Source organism: Hippocampus guttulatus, chromosome 1, assembly GCF_054856545.1.
Source record: "Hippocampus guttulatus isolate MCC_2025c chromosome 1, RoL_Hgut_1.0, whole genome shotgun sequence".
NCBI classification, from domain to species: domain Eukaryota; kingdom Metazoa; phylum Chordata; class Actinopteri; order Syngnathiformes; family Syngnathidae; genus Hippocampus; species Hippocampus guttulatus.
Genome location: NC_141261.1, coordinates 23713997 through 23729385, shown reverse-complemented (window position 1 = coordinate 23729385; position 15389 = coordinate 23713997). Strand labels below are relative to the sequence as shown.

General features: G+C 42.8%; 1 protein-coding gene across 1 annotated transcript in view; it reads right to left on the bottom strand.

Annotated features, from left to right (window-relative positions):
- Nucleotides 1-14968, bottom strand: part of wnk3 (WNK lysine deficient protein kinase 3) — a 53940-nt gene extending 38972 nt beyond the window's left edge. Inside the window, exons 1-2 of the mRNA XM_086121209.1 lie at nt 13953-14968; nt 1930-2968 (exon numbers count right to left, since the gene is read on the bottom strand). Coding sequence (XP_085977335.1) covers nt 1930-2625 — 696 coding nt within the window. The 5' untranslated portion in view covers nt 2626-2968; nt 13953-14968. The remainder of the gene's footprint in view (nt 1-1929; nt 2969-13952) is intronic.
- Between the last annotated feature and the right edge of the window lie 421 nt (nt 14969-15389).

Below are 15389 nucleotides of genomic sequence, written 5' to 3'. Positions count from 1 at the left end.
CAAGGTTTCAAAGGAAGAACTCCTGGAAATTCGACTCACAAAAGAGACTGTTTTCAACAAGGTAACTCAGCGCCTGCAATGCCGGGGGGGGGGGGGTGTCACCTTTTTCTTGTGTCACTGTTGCATAATGCCACGTGGACACAGTTCTTCCTTTCATTACTTTGCTGCTGTGAATTGGGAATTTCTCCATTGCGAGACTAATAAAGGTTTTCTTAATTCTTAATGTCCCATTTTGATGGGTCTTGTGTGAAAGACAAATAGGAAATAAGAAAGGCAAATAAATCCTGGCTCTAGCGTGACATCCCTGATTTGCCAATTTTACAGTTTGAAAGGGACTTACTGGACATTAGGGCAATCAAGTCAAGCCCAGCTATTTGCAGGGTTAGGGACCAAGCCCTTCTGGGAATAGTGAAAAAATAATGAGTGAATAAGTAATGCCATTTCAATAATGTTTAAACTACAGCTGTCAGTGGCAAATATTTTTTTAAATCGATAAGCAAACATTTTTAAAAACATTTTGCAATTCATGATAAAAAAAAAAATTCTGAAGGTTTTATAACTAATTATTGTCGGTATGGTGACCAAAAGACAACATTTAAGCAAAATCACACGAGAAGGAATGATGTTGTACTCAGCAACCTTTTAGAAACTGATTCGCTTTTGGTTAGGTCATGGTTTTCCATGTTTTTTTGCAAATGTCTTACTTTGATGAAACAGAATAGATAATCGTGTTGTTTTCATGAAGGACTACAGAAAGCAGAAAATCATGACAGCTGAGAGACTGAAAACAGAGGACTTGGACAATTTTAAGTTGAACAATAGCTCTAAACCAGGGGTGCCCATTACGTCGATCCTGATCTACCAGTAGATCTAAGACAGGTCCGAAGTAGATCCGAGGAGTGTCGAGGAGAAAAAAAACAAACAACCATTTGTGTGTCTTAGAACATGTTAGTAATATATTTTTTGTGTTAATGTACGCTGCACCCTAATCATCCTATCAGTCTCATTTTCACCAAATAAATATTTCAAAAATAAAATAAAGCAGGTAAATCTTGAATTTACGGTGGCGCGTGATTACGTCACCGGAAGTTGTTAGCACTCAGCAGTCTGCAATTGCAGCTTGTGATAAGAGCTGTTGCGCTCTATCTTTTATCGTCATTATTCTCATTCAGAGTTTGCTTCGTGTACAATTCACAGAGGGCACGGGCAAAGAATCTAGGAGGGCCCAGGGAAGCACTTTAAAACGGTACGTGTGAGCTACGATAGTTAACAGGCTTCAAAAGTGCATCGCATGCCTCAGTTTCAGGCTGTTTCTCATCATAGTGTGTGTGTGCGTGTGTGTGTGTGCGCATGCGCGCGCGTGCCGGTAAGGGTAGATCCTGTGAGGTTAGTTGATCGAAAAGTAGATCTTCGGTCCAAAAAGTTTGGGCACCCCTGCTCTAAACGATTATTTGATGAATAAACTAGTTGTAGATTAATTTGACAACCAATTAATTGTTGATTAATCGATTCATCTTGACACCTCTGGTTTATATTGTAAATATTCTATATATATTACATATTCTGCTGCTGAAATTTCAATATAATTTTAAATTCATCTGACAACATCACCTTAATAAATTAATTGCTTCATTGATTTTCCAAAAATGTAAGAGAAGTGCGCATGTGCATGTGGCACTCCATAACATCCGATAACAACCCAGGCTAAACCTAGCTCCTCCCAGGCAGACAAAAATCAATTCAACATGCTTCCGAGAAAATTCTTGTTAGCCAGAGCTTTGAATGTTTAGCACTTTAGTGCGTTATAAAATGGGCAGACCATTTTCAGAAACAAGCTCAGGATAGGTGCCACAAAACAAAAACATGAATTTGAGAATAGCGAAGAACTAATGGGCAAGGGTTCGCTGTAGAAAAGAGAAGTCATGATACCTGAAGTTCACACCAAGCCACCTCCACCCAGGTTTCAGTGTCGAGGCCTTTGTAGACGGTCTTGAAAGCTCCTCTGCCCAGCTCGATGTCAAACTTGAGGAACCTGCCTCCAGGAGAGGTGGCCACGGCTTTCATCTCTGCCTCCTCCTCCTGCTCACGCTCCCTCTCTTTCCCTTTTGGGGTGGGCAAAGAAGGAGGGCCATCCTTGTCAGGCTCCTGGTCACTGGGGCAGGGTGGATCCTGGCGCAGGCGAGTGCAGGACACGGTTCCTTGCTGTTGGGCACTGCCGCTGAAGACTGGATCAAAGGAGTGAAAATCAAGCTTGGGCGCGCTGTGCGGAGCTTCTGCGAGAGCCACGTCATGGTCCTCCTCACAAATCTCCACACTCTTTCTGAAAAAGCGCTTCTCTCTCCTCTGACTTTTCTGGCCTGTGTCAAGCGGCAAGGTTGAGAAGAAGGTTTCAGGCGTGAGGCAGGCCACCACAGCCTCCTGATGAGCTTCTCCTGTCCCTCCATGCTCTTCTCCTGTCCTCCCCCAGCCCTGAGCCTGAGATGGGAGGATGTCGGAGGGGGTGCTGCTTGACCTGTCCCTCTGTGCGTCGGCACCACCATGTTGCTCAAAGTCCTCTTCCATCTGTCCATCTGGTTTCTCTGACGAGTCCTCTGTGCCTGTGGGCTCTCCTGGGTCGGTAGCCATTGAGATTTTTTTTTTCCTCAGTCCACCAAGACCTCCTCTGTAGCGTTCCTCCTCCGTCAGTCCCCGTCTCTGTCTCTCACTAGACTTTTTTTTTCTGTGCTCAAACTAGTGACCCAGAGCCACCTTCGTCCCTCTCTCGTTCAACATTTCTTCAACAGTGGGAGCACCGAAGAGTGGTTTATGTCCTGACTTTCCTTTTAAGTATCTTCTACATTTTCTTCAAGATCCACTTGATGTCACCAATAAGCACTCCTTCAAGGCCTTATGAAGACACTCAAGCTGGGTATTTCCACAAGCCTGCCGGAAGGGATGGGGTCTTCCAACGACTGTCTTCACCTGAAGCCTGCAAGACAACAAAAACAACACAGACAATTAAGAGGCTGAGAAGCACCATCTTGCAATGCAATACAGTCCATGTGAGCCTCTCTTCATTTCCAGTGGGATGACCATCAAACAGATCTGACATAATTAAAATCCATTTAACAGCTCAACCCTAACTGTCTGAACAACAATACACGTATAGTTAGCTTCTAACCATTTTAATTCTTGTGCCTTCGGTGCCATGCTGCTGACCTACAACCTGCTTGGATGCTAGTGGGTACATTATTTTACGAATGACTAATGCAGCACGCGATCAGAGCTGTTAAGAGAGATCTTTTTTTTCTTTATTCTCATTCAAAGTTTGTTTGATCTGCAACGCAACGGTGGCCTTGTCAGAGAAAGAGAATCTGGAGCACCAGGACGAGCATTTTCAACCGGTTCACGCAAGCTAGTGCAGTTTCTGTATTGAACACACTACAAAAGTGCACCCATGCCTCCCTGGGTCAGGTCTCCCACTAAGGGAGTGATTTCCTTTTTTACAAACTCAATCTTGACTTGTATCTCGTTTATTTTTCTTTTTTATTCATGTCAGTGACCATTATGGCTGTTGCTCATCATGGCACCATTGTCCTGACTGTGTTGATGTGGTCGTGACACTGGTACGGGATAGTGTAGTGTTGGGCATTCATTCATCTTCCGAACCGCTTTATCGTCACTAGGGTCGCGGGGGGTGCTGGAGCCTATCCCAGCTGTCTTCGGGCAGTAGGCGGGGGACACCCAGAATTGGTTGCCAGCCAATCGCAGGGCACACAAAGACGAACAACGATCCACGCCCACACTCACACCTAGGGACAATTTAGAGCGTTCAATCAGCCTGCCATGCATGTTTTTGGAATGTGGGAAGAAACCGGATTACCCGGAGAAAACCCACACAGGCCCGGGGAGAACATGCAAACTCCACACAGGGAGGCCGGAGCTGGAATTGAACCCGGTACCTCTGCACTGTGAAGTCGATGTGCTAACCACTGGACTACCGGGCCGCCACTAGTGTTGGGCAATATGGAAAAAAATAAAATTAAATCGTATCTCACAATATACGGTCATCCCCTTGCTATATCACGCTTCATTTATCGCGGTTTCAGTACATCACTTTTTTTTTTCACAGTACTATATTTAGTAAAAAAAAAAAGCCGAATGACTCAGAGGTTTTGTACATGCCTGTACGCATGATTTGTTCCTGGCGCAACGTCGGCCAATGACAGCACAAGTGGATTTATCCCGTGAGCTGATTGGCTGTGCATCTTCCCACCCCCGCCCAGCACCTTCCTTTGTGTCTCGTCACTCTGTTGAAGTTATTTTCATTTAAGGTACTCGTACTTTTACTCGGTTATCTCTTTCTTTACTAGACTGTCAGCGGTTCTATTCTGATCATTAAATATGGACGAAGAACTATGGACTTGTTCAGTGTGAATATTTCATGTGCAACGGAGCTGACAAAGTGTACTGAAAGTAAAACAGTGAAGTGATTATATGGAGCTTTGAAAAAGCATCTGAAAGCTTTTGGTGAAAGGACTTCCAGGGCTGCTGTTGAGTATATCTTGTATACATCAATCTTGGTTTTACGGTACTTATTTCCATCATTATCAAACATGACTAAATGCCACTAATACATAAGCAACAAGTCTAAAAAAATATCTGGTAAAATTGAAAACAGATGCTTTAAACACTGCCTGTGCTCTAAATCAAGAGGGGAAAGGACAAGTAAAAGCAGGTAGCGTGAGATGCTAATGTCGCAGGGTACATCACAAACAGATGACCTCAAATGCATGACACAATCCACCGAAGATCAAGAAGTCATTTGTTCACAACAAATGACACATGAGCGTCTTATCTAGCCACCGGCAGTTGGACAACAGCAAGTAGAAACATATCTAAGTGAAATCGCCTCATAGAAGCAACACGTTAGCCTAACCCTAAGTTAAAGTAACGCATTTTCTTACCACCACCGTCCTTTGAGAGAAAGAAGCCAGTCAGAGTTCATCCTTTGATGCTGGCTGAAAAGAGGTCACAGGAGGTGTGCTGACGGCTTACATTACATAATGATGTCACATATGAATGACACTTTCAACTCCCCATAAATGTTTAGGGGTTGCTTTGTGGTCACTCTGTCAGGGTCAGAGTATCGCCACAGTGGAAGTGAAGAGCGGGATACAGGTCGGTGTATGAACTCACATTTACGACTCCTCACGTTTGACAACCAAACATGTGGATCAGTAAAGGGCCACTGTTGTCAGGTAGCCCCGTCTCAGGTTGCAGCCCTCCTACACCGCATCCACCAGGAACGTTTTTGCGTGCCATAGAAATGTGCTGTTGATTTGCAGACAAGCGCAGTCAGCAGCAAGTCTTGGCAATTTCTTCCAATATAAAAGCAACATGTCACGCATGGTGCTACTCGCGTTGAGACAAAGCGACCAACAAGCTGTCAATCAAATAGCAAGCACAATCGGCTGATGCGAGAGCAAGTGGCTTGAGGATTCTAAAGTATGAAAAGGACTTCCAGCTTTGCCACATTCCAAGATGTCGGGGAAAACTATCATTAGTATGAAACAGGTGGCTATGATGTAACATGATTACAGAAGAACAAATCATACACTCAGGACTTTTGTCCCACAATCTGAATGATCAGAGACGCTGCAGCGTACAATTTAAAGGTGACATCCAGTATTTGAACTGTTTGTATACAAATAGTGCCGGACTATCCATCAGCTGTGAAAATACACAAACATGTAAATGTTCTGTGAGCTGTCCGTCTCCAAAACTGTTCAAATTCTTCTGAATTATGCCAGATTAGTGGCATTCATTTGCATGTGAATACCGTTTCTGGCCCCATGATTTAGCAGCTACACTGGGCGAAGATTCGTCAATTACATGCGGTGCTCGGAGTCCAGCCATTTGCCACATGAATAAATCAGGTACACAAATCTTGCTCAGCAGCTTGGTGATCAAGAGTTGCCACCACCAGTTAAAATGCTATGGAAACTTACTTGGAAACTCACTTTTCTTTTCTTCACACTGAGCAAGGAGTACCTCTCACTTTGTCGCAATGCCCTTATGATGCCTTGGGTTTTCATGAAAAACGAAAGCCATACTCAGTGGTGGCTCCGTAGTGCACGGATGCAGTGTAAGCATCGGCTTATTATTTGTATGACATGAGACAACTCCCTCACCCACCAAAAATAAAAAGTGCTTTCAGCTTGTTACAAGTGGATGTGCGATAAGATAAGAAAACCTTTATTAGTCTCACAATGGAGAATTCCCAATTCACAGCAGCAAAGTTATGAAAGGAAGAAGTAGAACAACAAAATATAGGAGCTGCCGGAAAGGCAGCCACTCTCGCGGCGCCATTTTGAAGTCAAAATAACAAAAATAACACAACACATAGGACACAGACAGTCGTGCAATCTTCACCACTTTTCTGCATACACTTTGTTGTTTGAAGCAGTTATAGATGAAAGAGGAGAGGATCAAAGTGTCCTTTCACCAGTAGGTCAGAGACGTCATGCTGAAAATGTGCACACGTCTGCTACAAGCTAAGTTTTGAAAGCAAACACAAAGCTGTACAATGATAAAATGTAATTCCTTATCCTTCGTGTATTTTAACCAAAATGTCAACAAAGAAGAGGAGCCCAGTTGCTTGTATATTCAATCTTTGCGAAATGTCAGAGACCTATAATTAAGACACCAACAGGGGGCGAAAAAAAAAAGAAGAACCTTCCTTAATCTCACAGCGGGAACACAAACACAAATCATCGTTGACCACAACTGCATTACAACTGGCAAAATGTTACTTTAACTGAGAGTAGTGTGCACAGGAAGAGTTTTGTACACTGCAAAGACAATAGAGATCGTAAGTCTAATGTGAACGAGGACATTCAATCGAGCAAGATGCTATGGAAAAGCACTGACTGACTTTGGGGTTCAAGCAGGATGTGGGGACTATTCCGGTTGAACACAACTAACGCCACAAGAGGCAAATTGCCTTGGAGGAAGGAGTTTATTGGCCTCAGGGCAAGGAGTTGCCATCAAATCCACAAACCGGACCGAGTTATCACAGAACATCAAACTACCGGTAGTTCAACCCATCACTGTCTCGCAAATCACGCACACAATCACACGCACACACACAGTCTCCATTCTGTACACACAAATGGTAAACACATAGGCAAGCTAAAACAAACATTGTACTTCCACCTCTTTCCTTTTCCTCCTCATGAGTATCCACTCCAACCAACAAGGAGTGCATACTTTTATTTGCATTTGTTTTTCACATTTTTTGGGTTGTGAACAGGATTACAAACAAAATAAATTGGAAAACGTCCATACTAGTATTATCTTGCAGGCTAAAATGCTAGCTGCTCAAATTAAGTTGCACAGAGGCTGTTCAAGCCTTTTTATCTATAATGCCTATTTCTTTGACAGAAATGCAAAGCTTAAGTTATAATTTATATTTGTTTGAAACTGCTCCACTTTTAAAAGTTTCTAGACACTAACATAGTTTGCCGCCATGCATAATGTGAATTAAAGAAATTAAAACTGTTGATCATACAAAAAAGGAAAGCAAAAGCTTATTCGTTATTCAGTGAAATCGATGTAGTTTATTCAATTGCAGTACACAATTACTTTATAGAATTTTCATTAGGATACTCGAATACTTAAATAATTGACAGCTGCATGTTTCATGTTACACTTGATAATTGTTTGTTTTTTTTAAACATACGTAGGTAGCATTTATCCACATTCATCAATGAAGATGGTGCATTGTGAACTTGACATAAAATTCAACTAATCGACGCGGGTCCATATTTGATATTTAAAATGGACAGATGGGCATTTCATAGATGATGTTAAAATAAATGAATTTGTAAAATAGTCTTTGACTCTCGTTTTTAAGTTTATTATGAAATTGATCATTTTATTGATAAACCAATTGCACTTTGGGTCCTTTACTCAGCGCACATTAAATTCCTGAATCCCAAATGCAGCAGGAAAATCAGTCAGGCAGACAAAAGAGGAGACTGTTTGTTTGTGTGTATATGTGAGGGAGGAGGGATGGGGGGGGGGGTCAGGGAGAAGAAAGGACTGGATAAAAAGTGTTGAGGGGGACAGGAAGGGATTGACATTGGACAGTAGAGTTAGAAATTGGGGAGCTGGAAGAAGAGAGGGAGAGAACAAGGGGCTTTCGAAGAGGGGTGGGAAAATGTGTGTGTGAATAAGAACAAGAGAGAGATCAAGAGGGGAGGGGGGCGCAGACAAAAGAGGGCTGGGGGGGATTTTGTCTAATAAAATATGTGCTAGTGTTGAATGTGTGAATGAAAGCAGCAGCTATAGCTAAATGCGTGTGCCAACAAAGGCAGATACTGTAAAGTTGCTTCGGAGAGGAGAGAGAGCTGCAACAAAATGAGAAAGAGCTAAAAACAACAACTATATTGCCCATGTTCACTTCATTCTGAACTTCTTATGGAGTATTTAAAGATATGTGTAGTTTTTTCAATATACTGTTCGCAAGACTGATGCCTAGTCTCGCTGCCGCTTGTCCACAATCACATTTGTATATGTCATTTTTATTATTCACATACAGTTGCTGTGGCTCAGTCTCATTGCTTGGTGATGTAAATGTGTGCACAGATTGTACAATTGTAGCGTGCTGCTACACTTGTGTGCCACAAAACACGAATGTCCGTATTATGGGACAAATGAAGGCTTATTCCATTCTGGTGAATATTAAAGGTGACGTTTACACATCCTCTTTGTCAAATGGAAGGATTACATCATATGACAAATGCAGACCAAAATAAATCATTTCAAAACTCTTTCTACATTGTCTGTACCACTCAATTGAAAAATAATTTATTTGAATAATAACTTTTAATTGGGAAGGAAAGTTAAAAAAAAAAGAGAAAGGAACAACGGTGATACTGTGGTTACAGAGAACGTAAGAAACAGAAACTCAAATGAATCCTGATCAATGTAGGCTCTCCACAGTTAGTTGAATCCTTCAAAGTTCAAAAGGCACTCCTTTTATTTGCTGCCAGTCAAGCAAAGTACAGTACTTTTATTATTTCTATTATAGTGCTAGGGCGGCCCGGTAGTCCAGTGGTTAGCACGTCGGCTTCACAGTGCAGAGGTACCGGGTTCGATTCCAGCTCCGGCCTCCCTGTGTGGAGTTTGCATGTTCTCCCCGGGCGCTCCGGTTTCCTCCCACATTCCAAAAACATGCATGGCAGGCTGATTGGACGCTCTAAATTGTCCCTAGGTGTGAGTGTGGGCGTGGATGGTTGTTCGTCTCTGTGTGCCCTGCGATTGGCTGGCAACTGATTCAGGGTGTCCCCGCCTACTGCTCGAAGACGGCTGGGATAGGCTCCAGCACCCCCCGCGACCCTAGTGAGGATCAAGCGGTTCGGAAAATGGATGGATGGATATTATAGTGCTATGCTATTGTTAGCTCGCAACCAACATGCTAATGTTGCACTGCTATGTGAGGCCCGGCATGGGCCCATATCAGCTTCTGACGGTATGATAACCATGAGCAATAAGATCGTGGTTTGCCGGTGTCACAGTATTACAATAATGCTACGGCTCTAAAATACATAAACGTAAAATGACAATGAACAATTGGATTTTCCCAAATAAAAACCTCTCTGCTCTTCTGTGACTTGTGAAGTAATGAGTGGAAACAAACCGATGCTAGTTGCCATGGTAGCAAGTCTACAGCTTCATTTTGTTTATTTAGGCATGTTACATTTGAACAAAACAAACACAAATGTAGATGCAACAAATGTGGGGCAGGGTCGGGGGGCGGGCAATTAATGCGAAGGAAACCAACTAAAAATGCTCAAGTTGCTTGACTATATATTAGTTTTTATGAGCAGGCAAAAAAGCAATCAAACATAAGATAAGAAGCATATACAAAAACAATAATTTAGAAAAGACAATGTTAGGTTACTCATTCAGCAATATGTTTTCAACGGACTTCTTAAATGATCTTGTTGAGAGTTTAACCAAGTGAGGAAATGAATTCCATATTCTGGAACCCCTAAATGTTATTTTAAATTGTGATGAGGTAGTCCATGATTGGGGGCGACTTGATTTGATTCCTCCAAGTGTTTTTTTTTTGTTGTGGCTATTTACACAGAGTAACGGCTCATGCCTACCCTGGACTGGTCCCCTAAATTACAGGGCACGTACAGTAAAGGAGCAGAAATCCATCAATCAACACCATCACTGAGTGGGAACTGAACCCATGCAGTCTACATATTTGTTCAGCTAGCGTGCCACGACACCAGGGGTGCCCAAGCATTTCGGACTGAAGAGCTACTTTTCAAGCTACCAACCTCCCGCGATCGACCCGTTACTGCACATGCACAAATATCAAAACATGCATAAGCATGTATACATGCATGCCATGATGAGCAGCGTCCATAACGGCCCCTAACATAAACGAAACTGAAAAACTGATACTAGAGTTTCTGAGTCTGTGAGAAGGAAATCACTGCCTACCTTTGGCAAGGGACGCACTTTTACAGCGTGTTAAGTGCAGAAACTATCGTACGCATGTGTACGGTTTTAAAATGCTTCTCCTGGAGCTACAGATTCCCATTCTGTGCCAGTAGTGGCATTGGTGAATTATACATGAAACCCACTTTGAATGACAACAGTAATAATAAAAAAAGATATCTGACCGCAAGCTGCAATTGCAGACGGCTGACTGCTAACAACTTCCAATGATGCAGATCATGCGCCACCCTAGGTTAAAGGTGACCTGCTTTTTCATTTTATTTTTTAAATACTTTATTTTTGAATGCTAAACTGAGAGGATGCTTAAAGTGCGGTGTGCACGAACTAAAAAATATACAATATTAATAACACGCAGCAGCACGGTGATCAACTGGTTAGCACGTATGCCTCGCAGTGCAGAGTTGGAGGGTTCAATTCCGGCTCCAGCCTGCCTGTGTGGAGTTTGCATGTCTTCCCCTGTCTTCGTGGGTTTTCTCCGGGTACTCCGGTTTCCTCGTACATTCCAAAAACATGCGTGGCAGGTTAATGGAAGACTCTAAATTGTCCCTAAGTGTGATTGTGAGTGTGAATAGTTTATATGTGTCCTGTGATTGGGTGGTGACCAGTTCAGGGCATACCCTGCCTACTGCCCGAAGACAGCTGGGATAGGCTCGAGCATGCTCGCGACCCTTGTGAGGATAAGCAGATTAGAAAATGGATAGATGGGTAACAACACGCACACAGACACACAAATCCCCCCTCCCCCGCACACACACACACACACACACAAATTTCCCCATGCATCCCTCGCGATCGACTTGGGACCAGACCGGGGGCGAGCTGTCGATCGCGATGGACATATTGGGCACCCCTGCACTACACTGTTAGTACCTTGATTATAATAGACTGCTGACCTTGTTTCTTTTTATTCCAAATGTAGGCCACAACCATTGAACTTGAGTAAGTAATTGTGTGTTGCCGGGCAATGTCATACTTTGCCAACATTGAGTGATGGTAAGTAGTCGTAGTCGTCGGCGTGACATCGAAAGAGTCATTATTGAAAAAGATTATCCTGACTGAGTAAGTGATGCAAGCTAATCCAAACTAATGCAACTCCATTTCTCCAGCATTATTAATGTAGCACTTGAATGTATGCGACACTTCTCCCACACTCAGCATTATTTCTACAGAGCAAGACAGAAGCTCAGTGACGTAGGGAGAAAGCGCAAGAGGCACCGGAGCTCACGTTGACCTGGTGCGAAAAAAGGGCTGCTTCTAAACCATGAGTTGGGTCATTAGGACTGCACTCCTGCAGCTCAGTGGATGAGTGAGTGACTTGAGCACATGTTGCATTGTCAACCTAAGGAACACATGTTAAAATCTCCTGAAAACATCAAGTAAATTCAAACACACTAATTGTTCTCTTTGTATTAGCAAACCCAAGGTTGGAAACACAAGGACTTTTGTCCAATCCAGGTCAGGCATAGGAGAGTACCGTAGTGTGTACGTAGCACACATTGTGTGGAAAGACACAAACAACCATGTGTTATCTAAGCCCGTTTTTTTCCCCCTGGTCTTTCATCGCCCTCGGCAAGCAGAACCATCCTGGAAAAGAGTGCAGGTGAGAAAGGGAGAGCATCTCCTTAATGAGACTGTTGAATGGAAATTACATGCTATTTACTTGTCAAATGAGCCTTTTTTTTTCTTATGCGCCTGCAAAAGGCTGGCTTTATGGATGACTGAGCCGGATGAGATCAGAGTTGACTGGAGTGGCTCAGCAGCTGTCTGCCTTTTTTAGTCAAGTGAGCACCCACTCGCCCTTGCCGTGGACGTCAGATGCAATACTTAGGCATCAGTACAGGAAGGAAAAATATGGAAAGCAAACGTGTATTTTGGAAACATCCCTCCAAATCTAATGCAATGAAAGTAAATTATTTATAATCTGCAGCATGCAGACCACAGGTCAGCGATGTGGTTTCTCTGCAGGGCCTAGGTCATCCCCAAGGGCCAAATGAGTAACCCAGCCTGTTCTAAAAATATCTCACTAGTGATGGGACATTGTGATTTCTGACAAATACAGTAATATTCCCTTCCATTTGCTTTTGGGACACCTTGAAAATATAAACACTTGCAAAGAATTACCGAAATAGTGTTACCTATTGATAGTTATCTGTCAAGAATTCGTTCTTTGAGATATCATTAACAAGGTCAGTCTCACATAGATTAATTATGAATAGATAGTAGTCCGTGATCGATTAATCGGCCATCCGATTAAATCGACCGATTATAGCCCTTCAAACATTGGCCAAAATCATCGACCCGATGTAATTTTTTACAGGAAATGCTTACGTGAGCAATGTGAAGATGTTGCACAAGGAAAGTGCAGTGCATTCTGTGAAACAAAAACAAAGTAAATTTTTTTGACCATATATTTTCAGTTGACCCCCGGATCAGAATGGCCAGTGATTCTTAGAGCTGATATTCATTTTTAGTAAAGTGGAAAATATTTGCGTCGGTTTTTAAAAAAAAGACAAATGTCAAGTCTTGACTTTGGTGAAATGTCTTTAAGCATGTTTTTAAACAACTTGAGATTTGGAAAATGTTGACTTTTTTTTCCATCTTCAACAACAAACTTTTTTATTTTTTTAATAATTCTACCCCAACATTTTAGGGAGCACACGAGGTCATCAGCATCAGTTAAATGAAAAATTTAATGGGAAAATAACTATTTACAGTTCTCTATATAAGTAAAGTTTTCCAATATTTCAAAATAACTAAAATGTTTCACTTGTTATCTTTGTTTTAATTTCAAATAAAAGCAAAAGGTGCCCAGAGTCAGTAGTATCTCTTATTTATTAAGTTACCTGAAACTTTAGACAATTCCCTGAAGACAATACGTTTTTAAATTGATGTCTTTCCTGCCATCAGATGTTTTTTTAAAATAGGCTGATGTCGATATTCGAAAATGCGCAATATCGTTGCTGATATTGAGTCCGGGCGATAATCAGTTTGTCCTTATTGACAATAACATTAAGTTAAAGGTAATTTGAGCAAATTTGTTAATTCAGATGTGTGTATCAAACTGGTTTCCTTTTTCGTTAATCTCAAAGTAGCTCAGTTTCAAAAGGGTTGGTGACCCCTGATGAAGACACTGGTGATGCCTGAAATGCTTCTGCTGCTGCTGGCCTAACTGACTGACTTCGCAGGTCAGGCTACTGTCGGCATCGATGTTCAAAATCAACCCAAATATACAATAATAAGTTGGTGCTATATTTCATGCACAGTCAAACAGAAGACACTTGACTTTAAACAACGCAATACAGCTCTATAAGTCAATCATGGTTTACAGCCATTCAAAGGCAGATGTGGTCATATGCCTCAATTGGAGGGGGAGAACATTCCGACATCATCTCAACACAAATCAAATGAATAAACTTCACTTATTTACTCACCCGAATGCAACATCGTGTCTGTCTGTCAGGGCCGGCAATGGATTTCTTTCAAGAAAAAAAAAAGACAGCGAGCCAATTCAGCACAAATAAACGCTAGGTATTCCTAAGTAGAAACGTTACATCCCGACGTTGACACATCAAAAAAATATTTGAAAAAACACGTTGATAAAGTACTGTAAAAAAGAAAAATCCGGCTGTTGTATATGTTCACAACGGGGTTTGAAGGCTGCAAAATGCCCCAGAGTAGCCGCCGACCCTGGCTGAAAGCCTCGGTGTCTGTGCAGCTCCGCGGCCGGCGAGGGGCGGTGCTTCGGTTCTCCTCTATCCGCAGGTACTCCGGTTGTGTGCCGCCAATGCTCGGCTTTTTCTAAGTCCCTCACTCGATGCCCGTCGCCGCCGCCGCCTGACGACTGTCCCCGTCCGCTGCTCGCGAGCGGCCATGCACGACTTGGCTCGTAGGCCAATCAATCATGTTGTTGACGGTACATGATGACATTCTTATTCTTTACAAGTTCACTGCAAGGGGCCTGGGCGGACGAGGCGGCTTCTCGTGTCAAGGCGGTTTCTCATGTCAACTCAACTGAGCGTTGCTGCTGCTCGCCGGTGTACACTTGCCACAGGGATCCTCCTCCTCCTCATCATCACCTTCATCATCGCCACCACCATCATCTTCATCAGCCAAGCGCCACTTGCTTGTGACCAATCATCGAGCGAACTGCGTCCATGTGATCACATTTCAGTCCTCCAGTCTATCTTGCCTGTACTCGTCAGATATTTTAATTCAAGCGCAAGGGCAAATAAAGAACTGCATAAAATACATCCCGTTAACAAAACCTTTCTGCAACGGCAGTAGAAAGCTAATCGGTATGTTTACTTTTTGTTCCATTGTTCCTGAAGAAATTGTGAGTTTAGAACAGGTTGTGCAGTATTTGCAAACATTCCCGAGGGTGCGTGACACTGAAATGGCAGTTTAATGAAACAACGTCCACATTGCGCACACACGAGCCGATGATATTCTCCCCACATAAACAGGGACGGTTCCAGGATCCCCTTCCCCCCAGAACCAGGTCGAGAGGGGGGCTTGCCCAACACAACGGGGTGGGGGGGGGGGGGGTTGCCTTGGCTGAGAAAGTAAACCATAAATACGAATATATCAATACAATGTCAAATAAATGACAGGAGTGGCTTACCTGGGGCTACGCAGATTTCTGATGGGGCAATAGCGCCCATTGGCTCTGGTATAGTGCCACCTCTGCATAGAAACAAATTATTTTATATAATTGTCATCCCACACTTGATTATCCGAAACGGAATGCCTTTCGTAGTTATAAATTGTTTGCATTTTAAAACATTGACAGGAAAGACGAAGCGTCGCTACTCGTATGTGAATTCACAATAACACGTTAGATCGTTGGATCTGTGCAAGATCACTATGTC